The 24,795-nt window shown below is 41.2% G+C and overlaps 1 protein-coding gene across 2 annotated transcripts in view; it reads right to left on the reverse strand.

The window, feature by feature from the left end:
• Positions 1-336: 336 nt before the first annotated feature.
• Positions 337-24,795, reverse strand: part of sbf2 (SET binding factor 2) — a 368,376-nt gene continuing 343,917 nt past the window's right edge. For both annotated transcript variants that reach the window (XM_060940828.1, XM_060940827.1), the window contains 7 exons: positions 21,025-21,152; positions 14,527-14,751; positions 14,298-14,405; positions 11,791-11,987; positions 9,026-9,113; positions 8,770-8,901; positions 337-1,685 (listed from right to left, as the gene is read on the reverse strand). In XM_060940828.1, the coding sequence (XP_060796811.1) occupies positions 1,587-1,685; positions 8,770-8,901; positions 9,026-9,113; positions 11,791-11,987; positions 14,298-14,405; positions 14,527-14,751; positions 21,025-21,152 (977 nt within the window). In that variant the 3' untranslated portion in view covers positions 337-1,586. The remainder of the gene's footprint in view (positions 1,686-8,769; positions 8,902-9,025; positions 9,114-11,790; positions 11,988-14,297; positions 14,406-14,526; positions 14,752-21,024; positions 21,153-24,795) is intronic.

The following is a 24,795-nucleotide window of genomic DNA, read 5'->3' on the forward strand; positions in this document are numbered from 1 at the left end:
CAATTTCACTTGGGGGTGGCGTATTCCTTTAAGACACAAAACGGTGGAACAATGTCAACTCTGTTATCTTCAATTCTGTTAATGGATTGCCCAGTTTAACGAGCATGTGTGTGTGTGTGTGTGTGTATATATACACATACACACAGGACCTAGCTGCAGGAGTTAGTTGGTGCTCTTCAAAAAGACAACCATGATTGTGAAGCAGCGCATAAAGTGAGCCATTTGGGATTTGCTCCAACTTGATGATGGACTGAAAGTAAGAAATGTAAAACTCAGTTCAAAGCAAATACGAAGATAACATCACGAGCCACAGCTACATTTTCATTCTGTTATGAATTATGTTCAAGTCATCTTCATTTATTTCAAATTAAAAAAGAAAAACAGCTGAATAGGAACATTAGTGGCATCACAAAAACACTATGAGCTACAGGTACAAGAACAGGCAACCACCTGTCAAGTCCGAGAAACTTTTGTTCAGCTTTGTTTCTTAGTAATGTCCAAAAAACCCAAACAAACAACAACAACAAAAAAAAAAATCACAAACCTAACCCAAAGCAACTGCGTTGTGTTCCGCAGGTTGAAAGTCGAGCCTTTTGACACGCACAGAGCTCATCGGCGAGGACAGAGAAATCGAGTGTATGAAGTTAGAAGACTTCATGTCTTATAAGCATATATAGCTGACAGAGAGGAAGCACTTTTCTTGGTCAGTATGTCAAATAATGTAAAAAAAAACAACAACAAAAAAAAGTGTATTGTGGCTTCATGTCAGTTAAAGGTTAATATTAAGTGTACTGTGTACAGTGTAAGCCAGCGAGCGCACTTTCACCACAGTATAAAAATGACGCATATTTACAAAAAACACATCAATGCGACATACACGAGTTACTCTTAAAGATTAAAAAAAATAATAATAATTTACATCACAAAACCTGACCTGTTACGCACGGACACATATTCATGTGTTAAAAATGACATAAAACATCAATGACTTAAATAGAAAAATGGATATTTATATTTATGTTTTAGTGTGCAAAGTATTTTTTGTAGTGTATGCAGGTATAAACACAGACGTTGTACATAAAGTAATGCTTTTTGTCCTGTTTTTTTTTTTTATCCGTTACAAAATTTATATATTTAAGGAGTGCATATCAAAGAAGTAAGTGCAAATAAACAGCCTTGTTAAAATTGTGCATTGCTCTCTCTCTTTTTTATGGCGCTCCTTTCCTTAAGCAGCAAAATCCTTTCTGAATAAATCCGACGCATTTCGATTCCACTTGGTTGCGAGTTTTAGTGTGACTGTAAGACTGATGAGCTCAGGAGTGTTTGAACGGTAAAACAAACCCATTTAATGGGAATAAGCGGCGCTCCGTGGAGGGAGGATTAGTGTGGCAGTGACTCTGCAGCCTGAGTGCGCACTTTGTAGTGATAAAGTGATTAAAAAAAGCGTGTTCTTCTGGTATCTCACTCTGCTCTTGGACAGGCACTGAGGGCTTCGCTATGCTCCTACTAACGCACAGTGAGTCTCCCTGCAGGGAAGGAGACGGTGGTGATGAAGAAGGACGAGGATCCCAGGAGTCTTCAGGGGTTCAAGCGTCCGAGATGCAGCTCTGGATCTTGTCCATCCACAGCTGTGCGTTCTGAGCGTTCTCCGCACAGAAGTTGTACACCCGCTTCGTCGTCTTCAGCTGGAGACACAGTGAAGGGGTTGGGAAAGCTTTTTAACCGCAATTACTTGCTAGAAACTAGACGAAAATAAATACATTTATCCTATCCACATTCACTGGATATGAACAATCGTGTGCTCCGATTGGCTACTCTACTACCAGCTCATATGCCGTGAGTAGAGAAAAACAAAATGGCGGAGCGTGTTACTGAACCAACCGAGGACGGAATAAAAACTCTCCTCGAAAACAAAACCCCAAAAAATAAAAAAGAAACAAAATATGGAATAAAAGTATTTGATGCCAAGAACATAACATTTTTTTTATTTTTCAAGAATAATTATTATTGCATTTTTCACAAATTGCTCCCGTCACTTTGCGGGTTTGTCTACATTCTAAGTGGAAATGATTTTGTCTGACGTAAAGTTTTTATTTATCGAATTTGCATAAAATAAAAATACTCCATTTCTCAAAATCCAGTGAATGTGGATAGAATAAAACAGTTATTCCACCGCCTCGTCGGCTATCAGCTCATGTACAACTTGATTTCGTGGAATAACTGTTAAATATACATACAGTGCTGTGCAAAAGTCTTCGGCACATGTAGAGAAATGCTGGAGACCACAAAATGTCTTAAAAAAGAATTAAATGACATGTTTCAACTTAAACTAAATAGAACTCGACGCCAACGGCGTCAACGGGGATGCCTCCGCCTGGTAGACTACACGCCTTATTAAGCTGTGATTTGGGGATGGACATTTGACCTCGCAGTAATCTTGACCTGTGACCTTTTAACCTCAAAATCTAATCAGTTCATGTTTGTCCCCAAATGCACAAATGATGAAAGTTTGGTGAAATTCCTTTCATTCGCCTTGGAGATATTGTGTTCACAAGGTTTTCGGACAGACATTTGACCTCACAGTGACCTTGACCTTAGACCTTTTGATCTCAAAATCTAATCAGTTCATCTTTGTCCCAAAGTGCACAAATGGTGAAAGTTTGGTGAAATTCCTTTCATTAGTCTTTGAGATATGGCGTTCACAAGGTTTGGGGATGGACATTTGACCTCACAGTAATCTTGACCTGTGACCTTTTAACCTCAAAATCTAATCAGTTCATGTTTGTCCCAAAGCGCACAAATGGTGAAAGTTTGGTGAAATTCCTTTCATTAGCCTTTGAGATATCATGTTCACAAGGTTTCGGGACGGACGCACGCACAACCCGAAAGCATAATGCCTACTGCACCTTAAGGTGACGGAGGCATAAAAATAAAAATACTATAAACCATAATAAGGAAGCTATAATAAAATCAATATAACAAAGTCAATATTTGGTGTGCAACGATGGTTTGCTTAAAAAAATAAAAAATAAACAGTAGTCTGAGGTCCAGCGAGTGCAGTTTTATGCGGAAATGAGCTGTAGGTTTTACTGAGCATCTTCCAGAACCAGCCCCAGTTCTTCTGGACACTTGGACTGTCACACTCGCTTCTTCATTTTGCCCCAAAACCCAGCAGCCTTCATTATGTTTTCTTTTTTAATCTGAAAAGTGCTCTCTTATGGAATATACTGCTTACATACAACCCCCCCCCCCCCCGTAACATTTAATTTTGTGCTGGAAAACCAACGTTTGGACTCTAAAATGTTTTGACTCAATAATGTAGAAGTCATAAAATAGAAATCTATAACAAAGTTCGTATGGGGGGAAAAACAACCCAATAGGGTGCCTAAGACTTTTGCACAGTACTGTATGTACGGTACACACAATTATTTTTTCATTTATTCTTCACAGCATGCGCTCTGTATTCTCACCCTTACACTCCACACCGCTTTCTCAACAGCTGTCATGCTTTTGCAGACTTTGCTCAACACATTCTCACTGGTTTCTGACTGTTCTTATGGGTATGATGGTCAGGTGTGCACAAATATAAAATTTTTGCATTTGCACTATCTTGTCAAGTCAAGTTTATTTGTATCGCGCTTTTAACAATAAACATTGTCGCAAAGCAGCTTTACAGAATTTGAACGACTTAAAACATGAGCTAATTTTATCCCTAATCTATCCCTGATGAGCAAGCCTGTGGCGACGGTGGCAAGGAAAAACTCCCTCAGACGACATGAGGAAGAAACCTCGAGAGGAACCAGACTCAAAAGGGAACCCATCCTCATTTGGGCAACAACAGACAGCCTGACTATAATATTAACAGTTTTAACATGAAGACAGTTTCGTTGATGTTATAAACTCTTCATTGATGGAAACTTGAGTGCAAAACTGTTCATGATAACTGCAGTCCTAAAGTTAGCAAGCCAACTGTAGTCCTCAGCCATAAAAGCATTACTGTAAGAGTCTCTATAATCATGCTCTCATAATATTTAAAGTTTCTGAGTGCAAAGTTGAATTCTGGGCAAAACGTTCTATTTCTATTGTGAGATATTTCGTTGCTACACACACACACACACTGTATCCTGTGTGTAAATGTTTTGCCGAGATAAAAAGCGTCCCGCATTTTATGATTCCGGAGATCGCTGAAGCAAATGAGCAACAATATCATGTGACCACCGTGGGGCGTATTTGAGCTACTTTTAACCAAAACAAGTCGGCGTGGGCAAACATGGCAAACTCGGCTCTCCTGCCAGCCAAAAGCCAGCGGAAAAGCAAAGGAAAGCCTGCCTCGTGAGTACAACTGCAAGACAGAGCAAGGTTAGGTTAGATGACGTGTCCTTTTTCTGGACAGATAGCTAAATCATTCTCGCTATCGCTTAGCTATCTTAGCCTAAGAATGCATGAGTTCGACTCCATGGTAGCGAGTATGGAGTTATTATACGCCTAATGTTTTGATCTTACAGAGAAAGAAACGAGAACACAAAAGCAGTAACAGAGAGAAGATACCGTATATTCGTCTATATATTTGTTTCACGGATCTAACGTCGACCACAAATGACATCCCTGCGACTCAAAACTCTCCGAGATCGATGCAGAGTCGCAAGGTTTTCCGCGTGTCGCAGTTCCATAGTTATGCTAATTAATTAAAGCTCCTCGAGTTCGTCTGTTTCCTGTTTACCTCAAGACGGAGGAAAACGGTTCCAAAACGGAGAAAAGCGACCACGTGATCACATCTCGTCCGCATGATATTGTTCTTACGAGACATAGGAAAATACCACGCACAATAAAAAATGTAAAATTTCAGATGACTTTGCAGTCAACACTTTTAAACCTCCCTGGACATCAAACAACATATCCTTGAGGGTGTTTTTTTTTTTTTAAATCACGTTATTGGCTATAGTTTTCCCGTCTCTGTTTAAAAGCCGCTCTGAGATATCGAGTACCGAGGTTAACTACAGGACGAGAAAAAGAAGTGCAGCTTTGGGTGCAAGTATAATTTCTCCCTTTTTATTTGTGCCTTATTTTAATAATTTTCATTAACTGTCATAAAGGTAGAGCAATTTATGGCAGGGTTATTAATAACAGAAAAGCAGCTGATGGTAGATTGTGTTTTAAATGATCAGAAATTCAACCCAATGCACGAGTGTGTGACCTTTATCAATACAATTGTAAAAATCACATGGAGATTTTCTTTAGCACGTTTCCTCGTCCTGCCTTAAAGGGGAACTCAAGGCAAATTTATTACCATCAAAATTCTATTTCTCATTTTATTAAATATAGGAATGCATTTTTGTCGCTGCTGTAGCAAGTTATGAGTGTTTGAAATATGCTCTGTAATATATCAGTCCGTATGTCAAAGCGATGGCCGTAAACGAGATTCGTTGAGACCTGTGCGAGACATCGTAGGACGGAAGTAAAACGTACAGCGCAAATCAAACCGTGTCGAAAATCGCTCACTCATTCACTACTCCCTATCTAGGGAATTACTATATAGAGGACTATATAGTGAGCTCATTGGTAAAATTAAAAAACGCTTTCGGACACTAGTCTGTCGCGCTGGTATTTACGTCATTACTGTCGCACAATTAAAACATGCCAGATCAGCCGGCTGATGGGTTTTCAAAATAATAAATACATGCGTGTGTTTTTGTGATACAACCCCCGATTCCAAAAAAGTTGGGACAAAGTACAAATTGTAAATAAAAACGGAATGCAATGATGTGGAAGTTTCAAAATTCCATATTTTATTCAGAATAGAACATAGATGACATATCAAATGTTTAAACTGAGAAAATGTATCATTTAAAGAGAAAAATTAGGTGATTTTTAAATTTCATGACAACACCACATCTCAAAAAAGTTGGGACAAGGCCATGTTTACCACTGTGAGACATCCCCTTTTCTCTTTACAACAGTCTGTAAACGTCTGGGGACTGAGGAGACAAGTTGCTCAAGTTTAGGGATAGGAATGTTAACCCATTCTTGTCTAATGTAGGATTCTAGTTGCTCAACTGTCTTAGGTCTTTTTTGTCGTATTTTCCGTTTTATGATGCGCCAAATTTTTTCTATGGGTGAAAGATCTGGACTGCAGGCTGGCCAGTTCAGTACTCGGACCCTTCTTCTACGCAGCCATGATGCTGTAATTGATGCAGTATGTGGTTTGGCATTGTCATATTGGAAAATGCAAGGTCTTCCCTGAAAGAGACGCCGTCTGGATGGGAGCATATGTTGCTCTAGAACCTGGATATACCTTTCAGCATTGATGGTGTCTTTCCAGATGTGTAAGCTGCCCATGCCACACACACTAATGCAACCCCATACCATCAGAGATGCAGGCTTCTGAACTGAGCGCTGATAACAACTTGGGTCGTCCTTCTCCTCTTTAGTCCGAATGACACGGCGTCCCTGATTTCCATTAAGAGCTTCAAATTTTGATTCGTCTGACCACAGAACAGTTTTCCACTTTGCCACAGTCCATTTTAAATGAGCCTTGGCCCAGAGAAGACGTCTGTGCTTCTGGATCATGTTTAGATACGGCTTCTTCTTTGAACTATAGAGTTTTAGCTGGCAACGGCGGATGGCACGGTGAATTGTGTTCACAAATAATGCGCTGGAAATATTCCTGAGCCCATTTTGTGATTTCCAATACAGAAGCATGCCTGTATGTGATGCAGTGCCATCTAAGGGCCCGAAGATCACGGGCACCCAGTATGGTTTCCCGGCCTTGACCCTTACGCACAGAGATTCTTCCAGATTCTCTGAATCTTTTGATGATATTATGCACTGTAGATGATGATATGTTCAAACTCTTTGCAATTTTACACTGTCGAACTCCTTTCTGATATTGCTCCACTATTTGTCGGCGCAGAATTATGGGGATTGGTGATCCTCTTCCCATCTTTACTTCTGAGAGCCGCTGCCACTCCAAGATGCTCTTTTTATACCCAGTCATGTTAATGACCTATTGCCAATTGACCTAATGAGTTGCAATTTGGTCCTCCAGCTGTTCCTTTTTTGTACCTTTAACTTTTCCAGCCTCTTATTGCCCCTGTCCCAACTTTTTTGAGATGTGTTGCTGTCATGAAATTTCAAATGAGCCAATATTTGGCATGAAATTTCAAAATGTCTCACTTTCGACATTTGATATGTTGTCTATGTTCTATTGTGAATACAATATCAGTTTTTGAGATTTGTAAATTATTGCATTCCGTTTTTATTTACAATTTGTACTTTGTCCCAACTTTTTTGGAATCGGGGTTGTAAATCCATATTATACTGAGCGCATTTCCCGCATTAATCAATACAATACAAAGCCCCTGCATCTTTCAGTTCTTTTAAATCAAGGCTGAATACTTTCTTCTTTGCCGCTGCCTTTTATTAAAATAAAATTTCTTTCAGCACGACCGCAATGCATGATGGGATATATTGCTTTGGTTAGTGACCATTATTTTATACTACTTTTCGTGATGCATTGTGGGATACTTTGAGTGCACTATATAGGGTGTAAATGATCCTCACTAAGATTTCAGACAGCACTACAAAATGGTGTCCTCACTATATAGTGAGTAGGGAGCGATTTCAGACACAGGGAAAGTGACCGACATCTGCCGACGCTGTCAAAAGACGCGCGCGCCCTCTTTCGAATGCTGATGTAATCAAGCCAGACGTTTTGTTTGTTTTGATAGCGATCAGGAAAGTTTGAAAAAAGTAGGCAGTAATCGTCATTTAAACTCGTTTTTGTGCAATATTTCGTTTGGAAAACAGTTTTCAAAATGGCGGCACTGACACCTGGCTGACACTTCTTCACGTTTCGAAGTCTCGCACAAGTCTCGTGAAGATCGCGCGGATAAGCGACGCCTGCCGTGGACCAAACGAACTAAATTCAACACGGCTACAAACCGAACAGGCCGATAAGTATAATATTTAATTGCGATTCGTTGCCAATACGAGTCACGATATAAGGTTACTAAAACCGAAAACGTAATTGAATAACACGTTAATTAAGAAATAAAGCAAGTTTAAAAATGACTTCAGTTCCCCTTTAAAGCTACACCACTGCTACACTCATATCAGGATTATCTGATAAATGTTTTTTTGTCATTCTGAAATCACACTTTTACGAATTAGTGTTGGGTTGTTTTATTTTTTAAAAACACACTCCACAATAGTATATGCCACGTTGCTCAAAATCATTTGACAATAATAGAATACAAGGTGGGGTTTTTTTAAATTTGATGATAATAGAATTTTGATGATAATAGGTATTACTGTCACTTGTTCACTTGGCACTAGAACTTTCTTGTCTAGAAGTTCAGCATTTCGTGTACCTGACTTTTGCACTCGTTGTACGTCACTCTGGATAAGAGTGTCTGCTAAACGCCATGTAATGTAATGAAACGTTTAACGAACAGCACAGTCAAGCTGTCTGGTTACATTTTTGCTCCGTGGATTTTTTTCTTTCTTTTTTGGGTAAAGTTTCTACTCATGTAGATTTGCATGATGAGAATGAATAATAAAAGTACACATGTATAAATCTATATGCATGAAAAAAAACACCCATACTTAATTCTTTCTATCTTGATAATTCTGTTCTCAAAGCTTTATAGTTAATACATAAACGATTAGAATAAATACTAGCACCATTCCTGTACTATATATATCTCTGTCATATCCGTTGTATTATTTCCTGCACAGCCGTAACACATGCAGAGCAAGTTCACTACTCACATCGAAGAAGGCCTTCTCACTGATGTATTTGGGAGCTCCTATGCTCGGGGTGGCGAGTACAACCGACTCCACCTCCGCCAGGTCGATGTGGCCGCGGGAGCTGATGTCTTCATCCGTATCATAATACCTCAGCTGGGAAAAAAAAAAAAAAAGGCCCCAAGCTGCATTAAGTTTCTCTTGAACTAAAAAAAAAAAAAACCCAGAAAAAAACAAAAACCCACACACACTGAATGACACAGAAGATTCTGAAACACACCTGATGTTTTGTTATGTCCAGAACGAACCATCGACGCTTCCATGCTTTAAGTAAAGCACCTCTTTTATACAGGACGCCTTCAAACGACCTGCGAGAACAGCGTCACCATGTAATAACAGTGTACACTTTACAGGATAATATATATATATATATATATATATATATATATATATATATATATATATATATATACACACACACATACAGTGGGGCAAAAAAGTATTTAGTCAGCCACCAATTGTGCAAGTTCTTTCACTTAAAAAGACGAGAGAGGCCTGTAATTTTCATCATAGGTACACTTCAACTATGAGAGACAGAATGAGAAAAAAAAATCCAGAAAATCACATTGTAGGATTTTTAATGAATTAATTGGTAAATTCCTCGGAAAATAAGTATTTGGTCACCTACAAACAAGCAAGATTTCTGGCTCTCACAGACCTGTAACAACTTCTTTAAGAGGCTCCTCTGTCCTCCACTCGTTACCTGTATTAATGGCACCTGTTTGAACTCGTTATCAGTATAAAAGACACCTGTCCACAACCTCAAACAGTCACACTCCAAACTCCACTATGGCCAAGACCAAAGAGCTGTCAAAGGACACCAGAAACAAAATTGTAGACCTGCACCAGGCTGGGAAGACTGAATCTGCAATAGGTAAGCAGCTTGGTGTGAAGAAATCAACTGTGGGAGCAATTATTAGAAAATGGAAGACATACAAGACTACTGATAATCTCCCTCCATCTGGGGCTCCATGCAAGATCTCACCCCGTGGGGTCAAAATGATCACAAGACGGTGAGCAAAAATCCCAGAACCACACGGGGGGACGTAGTGAATGACCTGCAGAGAGCTGGGACCAAAGTAACAAAGGCTACCATCAGTAACACACTACGCCGCCAGGGACTCAAATCCTGCAGTGCCAGACGTGTCCCCCTGCTTAAGCCAGTACATGTCCAGGCCCGTCTGAAGTTTGCTAGAGAGCATTTGGATGATCCAGAAGAGGATTGGGAGAATGTCATATGGTCAGATGAAACCAAAATAGAACTTTTTGGTAAAAACTCAACTTGTGTTTGGAGGAGAAAGAATGCTGAGTTGCATCCAAAGAACACCATACCTACTGTGAAGCATGGGGGTGGAAACATCATGCTTTGGGGCTGTTTTTCTGCAAAGGGACCAGGACGACTGATCTGTGTAAAGGAAAGAATGAATGGGGCCATGTATCGTGAGATTTTGAGTGAAAACCTCCTTCCATCAGCAAGGGCATTGAAGATGAAATGTGGCTGGGTCTTTCAGCATGACAATGATCCCAAACACACCGCTCGGGCAACGAAGGAGTGGCTTTGTAAGAAGCATTTCAAGGTCCTGGAGTGGCCTAGCCAGTCTCCAGATCTCAACCCCATAGAAAATCTTTGGAGGGAGTTGAAAGTCCGTGTTGCCCAGCGACAGCCCCAAAACATCACTGCTCTAGAGGAGATCTGCATGGAGGAATGGGCCAAAATACCAGCAACAGTGTGTGAAAACCTTGTGAAGACTTACAGAAAACGTTTGACCTCTGTCATTGCCAACAAAGGGTATATAACAAAGTATTGAGATGAACTTTTGTTATTGACCAAATACTTATTTTCCACCATAATTTGCAAATAAATTCTTTAAAAATCAGACAATGTGATTTTCTGGATTTTTTTTCTCATTCTGTCTCTCATAGTTGAAGTATACCTATGATGAAAATTACAGGCCTCTCTCATCTTTTTAAGTGGGACAACTTGCACAATTGGTGACTGACTAAATACTTTTTTGCCCCACTGTATATATTATACGGGCACGAGTGTTTTACTGGGAAATATACCACTCGTTTTTTATACGAGCTCCATCCGGGACGTGGAGAACCAAAACCGGGACATAAATCTCTATCTGTCACTCGTGAGGAAATCGATGAGCGAGTTGTTTTGAAAAATTTGGGGACTTTTTGTTTGTGAATGTGTTGACATAATAAAAGGAAAATCACTTGTTGGCTTGAAGATATCAAGTTTATCTTCTCGTGTTGAAAAACTCGCATTTTTCATACGAAATACATCACGGATCTGAGTGACGTATTTAAATAATATTGGCTGGCATTGAGTGGTCTATCAGATATATTCCATTCAGCTAGCATGATACAAGTAGCTGAATGGAATATACTGTATCTGACAGACCACGAATTAAGCCATTATTATTGTTATTATTATTATTAATAATATACATTCCTTTCAGGTGCTCAATGTATCTTTCTCTTTCAAAATCTTCTGTATTTAGGTTAGGTAGTGATTTAGGTTAACTGGTGACTCTAAATTGACCGTAGGTGTGAATGTGAGTGTGAATGGTTGTCTGTGTCTATGTGTCAGCCCTGTGATGACCTGGCGACTTGTCCAGGGTGTACCCCGCCTTTCGCCCGTAGTCAGCTGGGATAGGCTCCAGCTTGCCTGCGACCCTGTAGAACAGGATAAAGCGGCTAGAGATAATGAGATGAGTATTCAGTGTGAGACGACCCTTTGCTTTAAAAAAAAAAAGTCTCAGGTCCAGTGAGTGCAGTTTTATGCGGAAATGAGCTGTAGGTTTTACTGAGCATCTTCCAGAACCAGCCACAATTCTTCTGGACACTTTGACTGTCACACTCGCTTCTTCATTTTGCCCCAAAACCCAGCAGAGTTTTGTAGAGTACTGTACATATACACCCACTGAAACATTACAATGGGACGAAAGCGAAAGGAAAGGTTCGTTTTGGCTTTACCTGTTCTCATCGTTCTTGGGTGTAAACTGATTATAGAGTGTTGCGGCTCGGCGACTCATGCCGTTGGCCGCTGTGGGGCTGCTGTCCTCTCCCAGGCCGCTGTCGGGGAGGTGCAGCATGGAGTGGCGCTGATATGCCTGCAGGTTAGAGGTAGGGATCAAGCCCGAGACGGATACAGACACGGACTGTTTTCGGAGCTAAAAGTAGAAACAGGAAAGAGAATTACTCAGGTCGGTTCATACACAGTGATCAGATCACCATTAAAACACTCAAATGATCACAGATGAACATAGAAAAAGAGTTTTGGCTGCTGGTAAATAAATCGGTGCGAGAACAACTTTAACTGAGATTCTTAAAAATTAGCCAAGTCGGCTAATGGTAGTGATATTACGATGGGAGGATGACATGGGGACGTTCCCAAATTTGCATATTCACAGATCCTAGTGTTATTAAAGGAACAGTCCACCGTATTTCCATAATGAAATATGCTCTTATCTGAATTGAGACGAGCTGCTCCGTACCTATCCGAGCTTTGCGCGACCTCCCAGTCAGTCAGACGCACTGTCACTCCTGTTAGCAATGTAGCTAGGCTCAGTATGGCCAACGGTATTTTTTGGGGCTGTAGTTAGATGCAACCAAACTCTTCCGCGTTTTTCCTGTTTACATAGGTTTATATGACCAGTGATATGAAACAAGTTCAGTTACACAAATTGAAACGTTGCGATTTTCTATGCTATGGAAAGTCCGCACTATAATGACAGGCGTACTAACACCTTCTGCGCGCTTCGGCAGCGCATTGATACGGAGCTCAGATATCAATGCGCTGTCGAAGCGCGCAGAAGGTGTTAGTACGCCTGTCATTATAGTGCGGACTTTCCATAGCATAGAAAATCGCTACGTTTCAATTTGTGTAACTGAACTTGTTTCATATCACTGGTCATATAAACCTATGTAAACAGGAAAAACGCGGAAGAGTTTGGTCGCATCTAACTACAGCCCCAAAAAAATACCATTGGCCATACTGAGCCTAGCTACATTGCTAACAGGAGTGACAGCGCGTCTGACTGACTGGGAGGTCACGCAAAGCTCGGATAGGTACGGAGCAGCTCGTCTCAATTCAGATAAGAGGATATTTCATTATGGAAATACGGTGGACTGTTCCTTTAATAATAGTACTGATGTAGTTGTAGTTTTTTGTTTTCCTCCCGAGCCAGTGTTGGGATTTAAAAAACAACAACAACAACAACAAAAAACCTCCCTGTGAATATTGTGGTTTTATTACAAAACATTAATATCATGGGTGTGTAAATCAGATAGTGCTGGAAAATGTGATGTAAATTGTGCAAAATCATGTCTTTAAAATTTCAGATTCTCCTTACGACAGATCATTTTCAAAATATTATACTTTTCTTACAGATGGCACAGATATCTGACACAGGCTCGGTATTGGGTAACGGGGATCAGGAAAAAAAAATGGTGGCTTGGACATTAGAGAAATAAAAGAAGAAATTAAAAGAAAGGATTTTTAATACATCATATATTAAAGCATAGTTTTATGGGATTTTTATTTTTTAAATATCGACTCGGTATTGATATCGACTGATACTCAAAGTTTCGGTACTGGTATCAGTATCGGAAAAGAAAACGTAGTATTGTACCGTCTATAATTTTTATACGATGGATTTAAATCTTGACAAAAAAAAAAATAGTAGATGGTTCTGGAACTGACGGCGGTGAAGCTGTTGCAGCACACCAAAGGTGCGCTAATGCTAGTGGGGTCTTGGGGCACGCCCTCCTGAAAATTTTGAAATTTACATGGTGGCTTCTGGTGCATTCTCAGCGAATAAATGGCTAACCATTTCCTTGTAAAATACTTAGAAAATATGTATGAAATTTCCCTGTAGATGTGTGTGTGCTTGGTTTTCTCAGTTCCCCTCTGTAGTACGCTGCCTGGCTCTGTAACATAACTACATACGCTACGGAGTGGTCATGTGGTCCGGCTCAGCCAATCAGAGCGTGAGAATCAATCAACAAATATGGCGTCATTTCCGGTCATGCTAGACCAAAATCAAAGACAATTTCATGGTGGAATAATTGGATTTGCAGCCTATTATGGGCAGCGGAGACGATATAAAATAAATAAATAAATAAATAAATAAAATCTCACTTGAACATTGAAAGGCAAGTTTTAATTTTTTTCTGGGCTTGAGTAGCCGGCGCAGAGCGTCTGTGTAGGCGGAGAAAACCGCCGGTTGCTAGCGCCTGTAGACATCTCTGAAACAATAAATCTTTCATCTAGTATCAGGGGTCCTTTTTGCCTCAAAAAAAAAATTCAGTTAAATTTCAGTGCATCGTTATTGCACTACATAAAGGTAAATATTCCTGCTTTGTAAAACTTAGTAAAAATATTGAAAACTGAGGGAGAAAAATTGCAGCTTATTTTTTTTAAACCTGAAATGGAGAGAGAGAAAGACAGACAGACGGTGAGAAGATACAGAAGCTCTTACATTGCCTTCTTGTTTGAGGTCGTCCTGTATACTGACTCGCACTTTCTCTAGAGTAGCATGCCATCGCTCAGGCACCTGACCAAGCTCTCCTTCTAATCTCTCAATGTCCTGCAAATACAAAAACATTCAGTTATAATCTCCTCCAACTCCCTGCTGCTGTACCTGTGGTTTATCCTAACGGCGAGGAGGAGAAGGAGGAGGACAGAAGAGGAGATTAAACCTGACGTACAGCCAGTAGTTTGGTGATGGCGTCGGGCTGGGCGCGGGCTACGCTGCTGTAGCAGGGCCAGACGATCCTCCTCTTGCTGGTGACGATAGTGTCCGGCTCCTCGGAGCTGTCTGTGGGCACGGCCAGCATCCTCCAGTCATACGAGGGTCCGGTGGACAGCGTCTCGGCCGTATAGAACTCCCATTTGGTCAGGTTGGGTACAGAGATGGACGGCTTTAAGACGGGCTAAACGACAGAGATTTGAAACTTTCAAACTAACATCTAGGGATCCATAGCAGATAGTTAATTAACGGTTAATTAATAGCTCATTAATGAATCATGACCGTGTTTGTGCGAGTTTGGGAAAAACACCAGGAGTTTTTACAGTGTTGAATTATTCATGTTGGAATAAACAGGAGTGACAAAAAAAAATATTATCGACTGATCCAACCAAGTACTAAAGGCTGTCTCTTATCAGAGTAGGACAGAGTTTCTGCCAAAATCACATCATAACACAAACGATGATCCGAACCAGAAGAAGTTCCTTTCCTTTTTAATTATAACTTAGATCACAGGTCAAGAGACATGTTGTTTCCGTTAGGGCTGTTTTTTTTGCCAACTCACAATGATGTGGAAATGCACATCAGGAAATAAACAGCGTGATAGTGAATTTGGATCGGGAGAGCGAATGGACGGTTCCTGTGTGTTAGAATGAATGTATTTAGGCTGTTAACACAGGGGAAGATGTTTGTGGTGATAAAGAGGTTGTGTGCCTTTACTGTAGCTTCGGAGGCAGGAAATCAGGAGAAGAGACGCTTGCTATTATTATTATTATTATTACTTGTTTTAAAATCAAATCAATGAACAATGTATATTCAATCTTGTGTGTCCAAAACTTTTTTTTTTTTAATTACTATCATATACAAGATGAACTGTGAGCTCCTGCTCACTTCCGTATCCCCCCGCTCTCGCTTATATGCGAGCAATCGAAGGAATAGGACACTTATTATTATGAATGTTGACTTCAACAAATAATGAACCCTGAAACGAGTAAGTAAAGAGCAGTGTCTCTCCCCAGGGATTTCAAACAGCATCCTGGGAAACTGTCATTTTGAAATAGCATTTTGCTTCTTGAAACAGCGTCAAAATCCACCCTATAGAGTATGTTTCATAAATACATTCAGTCAGTAAACAGGAAGTCGATGTGGGACAGACCTGAAAACGGTATACACGGTATAGAACCCCAAGCTGAAGCTCGGTACCAAATATCAAGCAGTTGTGATTTGTAGTTGCTGAGAAAAGTGTTATGAAAATTTTGTAAATCCACGCTGTGTTTTTCATAAATACATTCAGTCGGTAAACAGGAAGTCGATGTGCGACAGACCTGAAAACGGTATACACGGTATAGAACCCCAAGCTGAAGCTCGGTACCAAGTGGCTATGATTTGTGGTTGCTGAGAAAAAGGGTGTTTCGGACGGACGGAGATACGGTCGGACAGAGGTAAACCAGTATACCCCTCCACCTTCTTAATGGGGGTATAAATAATAATAATAATAATAATAATCTTATGTGCGGCACGGTGGTGTAGTGGTTAGCGCTGTCGCCTCACAGCAAGAAGGTCCTGGGTTCGAGCCCTGTGGCCGGCGAGGGCCTTTCTGTGCAGAGTTTGCATGTTCTCCCCGTGTCCGTGTGGGTTTCCTCCGGGTGCTCCGGTTTCCCCCACAGTCCAAAGACATGCAGGTTAGGTTAACTGGTGACTCTAAATTGACCGTAGGTGTGAATGTGAGTGTGAATGGTTGTCTGTGTCTATGTGTCAGCCCTGTGATGACCTGGCGACTTGTCCAGGGTGTACCCCGCCTTTCGCCCGTAGTCAGCTGGGATAGGCTCCAGCTCGCCTGCGACCCTGTAGAACAGGATAAAGCGGCTACAGATGATGAGATGAGATGAGATAATCTTATGTGGCTTGACTGTGTGCAGATACAATTAAAGTGGGACGTCATGTCAGATTACTTCAAAAAAAAAAATGTTTTAGTGGCACTGCGACACATCACAAATCTCCTCATTCATTCATTAACAAGACTGAAGTTTTAAGAAGACTAGTTTTTCATCGACCCTCCGTCCTACATGTTTGTTTTTCTTGCTTGGCCCCTAACTTGTGTCCTGACTGGTCAGGAGGTAAAAAAGTGTTTGATGTCAATCAGTGCTTTTCTGAGACTACATCTACATTAATACACTGCAACCCTGCTATAATAAACTCCTTGGGAGTTTGTTAAACCGAAAAGATCCTAATACTGAAATGTATTTCACTTGTCACACCAAACGCTCACTCTTAAGCCTAGGTCACAACCGGACGTGCGATTTTTGGCGTTTCCCAAATCGCTGCGGTTTTTTTTTGTTCATGGAGAAAGACGCACGTTGGCCGTAAGTTTGTCTTGCAACCTGAAAAAAAACGTAAGCGCCCGTAGAGTTTGTTTGACGTGACAAAGAACCTCTGCGGCCAGTCTACGGCTCGAAAATCAGCACGTTTCACGCGTGCCCTCCGTGCATTTCTTGCGTTTTTTTGCACGTAGACCGGCCGTAGGAGCACGTACGGCCGGTTGTGACCGAGGCTTTACGTAAAACAAGACCAACTGTGTTTAATTTATATTTACACTTAAAGTAAAGGCACTAAGTAACTCTTAAGGAAATAAGTCACACTCGCCATCGTCTGCTTGCCGCATCATCTTTCTTTTCAGCCCGTCATGCTGATTGGAGTTATAGACGTAGTCTCGGAGCTCTTTTTCTTTAAAAACTGAAACTGAATTTTTCGGGATGCCACATTCTTTCGACAAACTCGTTGCTTTCTCACTACGCTTAAGACGCTCCAGGATATGAAGTTTGTCTCCGACAGAGAGCATCTTACGTTCACGAGTGTCATGTAATGGAAGCGGATGATGGATGTAATTGCAGGAAGAGTGTTTATTTAAAAACGGGCAGGCAAACAGTTCAAAAACTTAAGACAAAGGCAGGGTTGTGGAACGGACAATGGTCGAGCGAGGTACGAACAGAATATCAGAGGTAATCAGAAAGGCAAAGTCCAAAATACACACGCGAGTCAAAACCAGTAAAACAACACACAGCACAAAGGCTTGGTAATGTGAGACACAGCGTGTATACTTCAAGTCTGTGTATTTAAGGAGTCCTTATAAGTGTGTGCTGTGACTGTGCTCTAATCCGGAACAGGTGCAGGGTGATTAGTTGTAATGGTGCTGTGTGTGCACATTCTAGTCGGCGCTCTGAGCGCCAATGCATGTGGACATGACAAGTAGCCATGATAACAACGCATGCAGAGTAAAGACTCGAGTAAAACTGCTTTTAGCTCGTCAAGTCCTTTTAAGGGAATTTTTGAAGTCAGTGATCACCGTTCTCGATAACTGTTAGTGATCGACACCGAAGCGAGGCTTGTTAAGCCTTTGTTTTATGCGATAACATGCATTGTTAACTCAACTGAGGACTTGATTACTTTTTGTTTGTCTCTGGTGGGAAGAGGAGCGCATGGCTCAGTGATTTTTTTTTTTTCTTTCCTGAAGACTCCGACTCATCGTTACTAAAGGCAGGGGACACGAACTTGACTTATTATATGTGAAAGTTCATAGTAAGAGAGCTCTCCCCATTATAGTGTGGTTGCAGTCGATGTTTTAATTTTGCTTCATTTGCACGTGGGGTCCACATGTCTGAGTTTTCAAGCCCCCAAAATGTGGACTTTGGAAACGATGATGCAGGCACCCATGTTTGCTTCCTGATCGGGTTTTATCTGAGACAACATATCCTTCCCTGGTTCGTCATGCTCCTATCACGTGACCCTTTTCTAGAAGAAAACAAGCAGCATTAGATGTTTATACTGGCACGTGCATGCCCAGTGTACGTGAATGGTCATGTGATATGTTTCTCTAGGTGCGCTAGTATGGACAGAGACTGGATGGAAAACACTCATCTGGACGGATTTTTGTTTTAAAACTAAGGCGCATTAATGTGGATGTAGCCTGAAAAGTTGGGAACTCTGCTGTGACCAAAACAACAGCAAGCATGCCAACTGCTTCCTGTAGGGCTTTTCTAATGTGTGCCAGCGGTTATGTGTGAAAGCCTTACTGTAGTACCACTGTGGTGTGTAAACAAGCGTGCTCTCAGAGCACAATATCCCCCACTGGGAACTCGGCCATAACTCTGGTAAAATGCGACTGAATTGAACGAAATTGGAATATGCGTATTACTGACATAGAACAAAGAATCCTGCCAAGTTTTGTGAAATTCCTCCAAAAATTGTGAGAGGAGTTGATTTCAGAAGGCGAGTACCCTTCCTGCGATGGACGGACATCGCCACGACATAATCCCGCTTCAGGCCTTTTGGCCAGCAGGGGATAATAAAAATTGCAAAGGAAGTTGATTTCAGAAAGCAAGCACACCTTGATGAAATTGCCAAAGTACAAGTTTGTTAATAATCAAGGGCATAACTCTGGTAAAATTTGCCCGAATTAAATGAAATTTCAATACGCGTATAACGGTCATATAACAAAGCCTTTTGCCAAGTTTGGTGAAATTCCTCCACAAATTGTAAGAGAAGTTGATTTCAGAAGAACGTACACCCTCATGAAATTGTCAGAGTACAAGTTATTTAATCAAGGGTCAAAACTAGGGATGGCAAAAACTAAAAAAAATCTTGACCGACCACCGAGCCTCATTAGCCGGTTAAAGTCGGTTAACCTACGAGTTTAAACAGGGATGCAAACAGCGCGCCTTTTGGCGGATGCCGCCTTTTTCACGACTGAATCGTGCAGATCCGATTTTTTTTTTTTAGGGGGGCGTCGGAGTGTCTGAATAATTTCATCAGAGTAAATTCTGTATTAAAATTACTAAATAAGCAAATGCCGTTACAGTCCATGAAACATAGGAAGTATAAGTATGAGAAGAAAACAATAAATCAGAAAGCTGCGTACGTTTTCGCGGAAGCTGTGCAAATTTGCGGAGCTTTCTGATTTACTGTTTTCTTCTCATACTTCCTACAGTATGTTTCATGGACTGTAACGGCATTTGCTTATTTAGTAATTTTAATACAGAATTTACTCTGATGAAATTATTCAGACACTCCAACGCCCCCCCCCCCAAAAAAACCCGGATCTGCACGATTCAGCCGTGAAAAAGTCGGCATCTGCGCCTTTAGTTTGTGTGGAGAGATATGATCTGCAATAACATGCATTGTTGGCTACAGACCGAAACATACTTTCAGAATGCACTGGCCAAGGCAAGACTAAACTCGATGTGCCTTCTAATAATAATTTTAAAAAACAAAAACAGAATAGTAATTTGTAAGCTAAAAAGCCTGTCTACACTTTTCTTTCGCTGAGTGGCAGCTGTTTTCAACTGGGGCGGGAGGGCAGGACATGACTGAATGGGTGTTTCAGATTTGTCAGCTGTCGTCCTTACATCGCATGGCATGCCCCAAGCGTTTACAACACAGAATTCCAGGTTCTCCGCTCCAAAATCGGCAGCTTCAAAACGATTGATTTTTTTTTTTTAACCGACAACCAAAAAAAAATTAACTGGTTGACGTTGATACGGTCATCGGTTAACATCCCTAGTCAAAACTCTGGGAAAATTTTCACAAACGAAATTAAATTGCAATATATGTATTACCGTCATATAACAAGGCCTTTTGCCGAGCTTCGAGAAATTCGTCCAAAAATTGTAAGAGGAGTTGATATCAGAAGGCGAGCACACCTTCATGAAATTGTCAAAGTACAAGGTTGTTAATCAAGGGCTGGAACTCTGGTAAAATACGACCGAATTGAACAAAATTACAATATGCGTACTACCGACATATAACAAGACCTTTTGCCAAGTTTGGTGAAATTCCTCCAAAAAATTGTGAGAGGAGTTGATTTCAGAAGGAAAACACACTCTCATGAAACTGTCAAATTAGAATTTTGTTAATCAAGGCCTGTAACTCTGGTAAAATTCGACCCAATGTAACGAAATTACAATATGTGCATTACCGACAGATAACAAAGAATCCTGCCAAGTTTCGTGAAATTCCTCCAAAATATTGAGAGAGGAGTTGATTTCAGAAGGTGAGTACCCTTCCCGGGACGGACATCGCCACAACATAATCCCTCTTCGGGCCTTTCGGCCAGCGGGGGATAAAAACCGAAAGAGGAAGCTTTATAAAGCCTTTCTGTAGCTGCTCTGTTCTATAGTTACTTCATCCACGGCTCTTGTTTTCATGGAGCTCAGCAGCTCAAGCAAAACAAAGAAGGCTGACTATTTTCAAAGGTCAAATACAGGACATGTTTTTATGCAAGAGTGCAGAACTATTAATCACAACTGTAATCTGGGATGGCAGATCGAAATGTCTGGAGACGACCTTTAGATGAAGTTTACTGGGGTAAAAGCCTCGAAGGCTGAAGGACACACGTGCACCAGCTTGTCGTGTGAAAGAAAACACTCACAGACACAAACAAAATCCAATTTCCTCTCATCCTTACCTCTGCCTCTGAAGGACTGTACAGGTAGTTGAAGAAGATCGGACTCCTGCGATGCATTCGGTTTATACACTCCCAGATACAGATCCCTCTCTTGGCCTGCTTGTCTCCTTTATCTTCAAACAATGTGCCTTTATCATGAGGAAAAAAACAAAACGAAACACAAAGGACTGCTTGTTAGAAAAGCTGTCAAGCATAACACAAGTATGTGAGAGATCTAAACGAGAGATAAGGGGTCAGGTACACAGATAAAAACAAGTGCTTCACTACAGGCACGTGCTACTCTGGCACATTCTGGACGGTACACAGATTGGTATCAAGTTCTAGCCTCATCGGTTTTCCATGTATGAAACTTGAAAATGAGTGCTGAAGCAGTTTTTTGGTTTTATGCAGCCAAGATCTGGAACAAATAACAAACATTTATTTTTTTTTTAAAAATCACGGGTAAATTCAGGAGCAAGATCAATGTAATTCTCCTATTTTATATTAAACTTTGGTCAAATATCTGTAACATCCTGCATTTTGTGCAATTGTTTTACCTTGCGCAATACCAGAAAAATTCAGTTGAAATCTATGGAATCAATTTTGTGCCAAAATGTTCATACAGTACTTTTGAAATATCAAACAAGAACGACAAATCAAAATACCAAAAAAAAAGTAAATTTTTTAGACTGGCAAACAAATTATTCGTGTAATCGCGCAAAATATCAGTCTATTACTCTTCAGAAACCTTTTATTTTTGTTCCGCGTCTTTCTCAGTTTTGTTTGACGTAATTTATTTTGGTTGCGATTCCAGCTTTCTCGTTTGCGCTCCCTGACTTTTTGCTTGCAGTTTTGGCACAAACTTCACATGTGGGTGGGCTATCAGATACAGTATATTCCATTCAGTTGAGGGTTGGAGATCCAGGACGCCATCAACTAGCTTCCCTGAATTCTCACCCAAGAGAATTCAGGGAAGCTAGTTGATGGCGTCCTGGATCTCCAACCCTCAACTGTGAGGAGAGTGACAGACAGACAGTCCAGATCAGATCAGATCAGATCAGGGCCGTCCCCATATGTCCGTTCGTCCCCATACGTATGTACGTACGTCCCATACATCCAGTATGATAGGAGGGAAAAAAAAGGTAAAACAAAATCTTTGAGAACATCCTACAATTTTTCCTCATGACACAAATTCCTATGAAGAGAATTATTTTGATTCGTTCTTCTACACTCAGATACATCACGGTCTGTAAAAATATACATTAACCCTATAATGCTGGACTTATGGTACTTTTTGTAGTATAAATTTACTGTAGCAGTACAAGTCATGCAAATAATAAAAGCTAGCTGAAGTGCATATTCTGGACCAATCTCGGGGGGGGGGGGGGGGGTGGGGGGTGGGGGGGGGGGGGGTGTTTATATGAAAGAATGTCCCTTTACACACTCATCCAGAAGGGTAATTTTGCACAAGGCCATCTGTCTACAGCAGAAAAAAATAAAATAACAAAACACGTCTGGAAAAATCCCAAGGGAGTCTGGAGCCAGATTCGTGACGTCACCTGCGGAAGCGCCAGCAGGCTGTGCGAGCTTTGCACGGTTTCAGTGCACAGCCTGTGTAGACCAAGCGCTCCCGTTTCTCTCTCATTGTCCGGTCTTTTGGGAAACGATGAGTACTAATCCCATCAAGGTTGGTGTTGCTACACCCTCCTACGATACATCTGTTAACGATTTTAATAATTACGCGATAACGTTGAAGAAATTTGCAGAAAACCACCAGGTCGTTTTCTCATAAACAAACCAGCGCTGACGTAGGATTCAGAAGGAGGCGTCCCGCACGCGACTGTTTGACGAGTTAAACACACCTGCATAATGTGCACTACTGCAACACATACAACACATTTGTCCCGCACTTACACTTTGTTGAATTAATTCAATATCATAGTCGCCACTGAAGTCCACTCGATCCTTGTTTACCATCAATGGATCGGTCACTCGTCAAACAGTCCGCCAGAATCCGAGTAGGGAATGGCTGAGCGTAGCCGTCAGTCAAACACACGTTACCCAATGGGAATGCATTCCTGGACAGCCCACCCACACGTGAAGTTTGTGCCAAAACTGCAAGTAAAAAGTCAGGGAGCGCAAACGAGAAAGCTGGAATCGCAACCAAAATAAATTACGTCAAGCAAAACTGAGAAAGACGCGGAACAAAAATAAAAGGTTTCTGAAGAGTAATAGACTGATATTTTGCACGATTACATGAATAATTTGTTTGCCAGTCTAAAAAAACTGACTTTTTTTTGTATTTTGATTTGTCGTTTTTGTTTGATATTTCAAAAGTATTGTATGAACATTTTGGCACAAAATTGATTCCATAGAAATCAAGCCATTTGAGATGAATTGGTCCGCCTCTGAAAAAACTTGGCATTTGGATTTCCCGGCAAACATTGATTTTCGTGACGTCGTGTGCGGGACGCCTCCTTCTGAATCCTACGTTAGCGCTGGTTTGTTTATGAGAAAACGACCTGGTGGTTTTCTGCAAATTTCTTCAACGTTATCGCGTAATTATTAAAATGGTTAACAGATGTATCGTAGGAGGGTGTAGCAACACCAATCTTGATGGGATTAGTACTCATCGTTTCCCAAAAGATTGGACAATGAGAGAGAAATGGGAGCGCTTGGTCTACACAGGCTGTGCACTGAAACCGTGCAAAGCTCGCACAGCCTGCTGGCGCTTCCGCAGGTGACGTCACGAATCTGGCTCCAGACTCCCTTGGGATTTTTCCAGACGTGTTTTCTCATCTCATCTCATTATCTCTAGCCGCTTTATCCTTCTACAGGGTTGCAGGCAAGCTGGAGCCTATCCCAGCTGACTACGGGCGAAAGGCGGGGTACACCCTGGACAAGTCTCCAGGTCATCACAGGGCTGACACATAGACACAGACAACCATTCACACTCACATTCACACCTACGCTCAATTTAGAGTCACCAGTTAACCTAACCTGCATGTCTTTGGACTGTGGGGGAAACCGGAGCACCCGGAGGAAACCCACGCGGACACGGGGAGAACATGCAAACTCCACACAGAAAGGCCCTCGCCGGCCACGGGGCTCGAACCCAGACCTTCTTGCTGTGAGGCGACAGCGCTAACCACTACACCACCGTGCCGCCCTAGACGTGTTTTGCTATTTTATTTTTTTCTGCTGTAGACAGATGGCCTTGTGCAAAATTACCCTTCTGGATGAGTGTGTAAAGGGACATTCATATAACCCCCCCCCGAGATTGGTCCAGAATATGCACTTCAACTAGCTTTTATTATTTGCATGACTTGTACTGCTACAGTAAATTTATACTACAAAAAGTACCATAAGTCCAGCATTATAGGGTTAATGTATATTTTTACAGACCGTGATGTATCTGAGTGTAGAAGAACGAATCAAAATAATTCTCTTCATAGGAATTTGTGTCATGAGGAAAAATTGTAGGATGTTCTCAAAGATTTTGTTTTACCTTTTTTTTCCCCTCCTATAATACTGGATGTATGGGACGTACGTACATACGTATGGGGACGGCCCTGACCTGATCTGGACTGGACTGTCGGTCTGTCACTCTCCTCACAGTTGAGGGTTGGAGATCCAGGACGCCATCAACTAGCTTCCCTGAATTCTCTTGGGTGATTATAGCACACCAGAGGGACTCAAACTCTCATCTGGTGGTGGGTACACATTCACACCTATGGACAATTTAGAGTAGCCAATTAGCCTAATCTGCATGTCTTTGGACTGTGGGGGAAA

The sequence above is a fragment of the Neoarius graeffei genome, chromosome 15 (genome assembly GCF_027579695.1).
Source record: "Neoarius graeffei isolate fNeoGra1 chromosome 15, fNeoGra1.pri, whole genome shotgun sequence".
Taxonomy (NCBI): domain Eukaryota; kingdom Metazoa; phylum Chordata; class Actinopteri; order Siluriformes; family Ariidae; genus Neoarius; species Neoarius graeffei.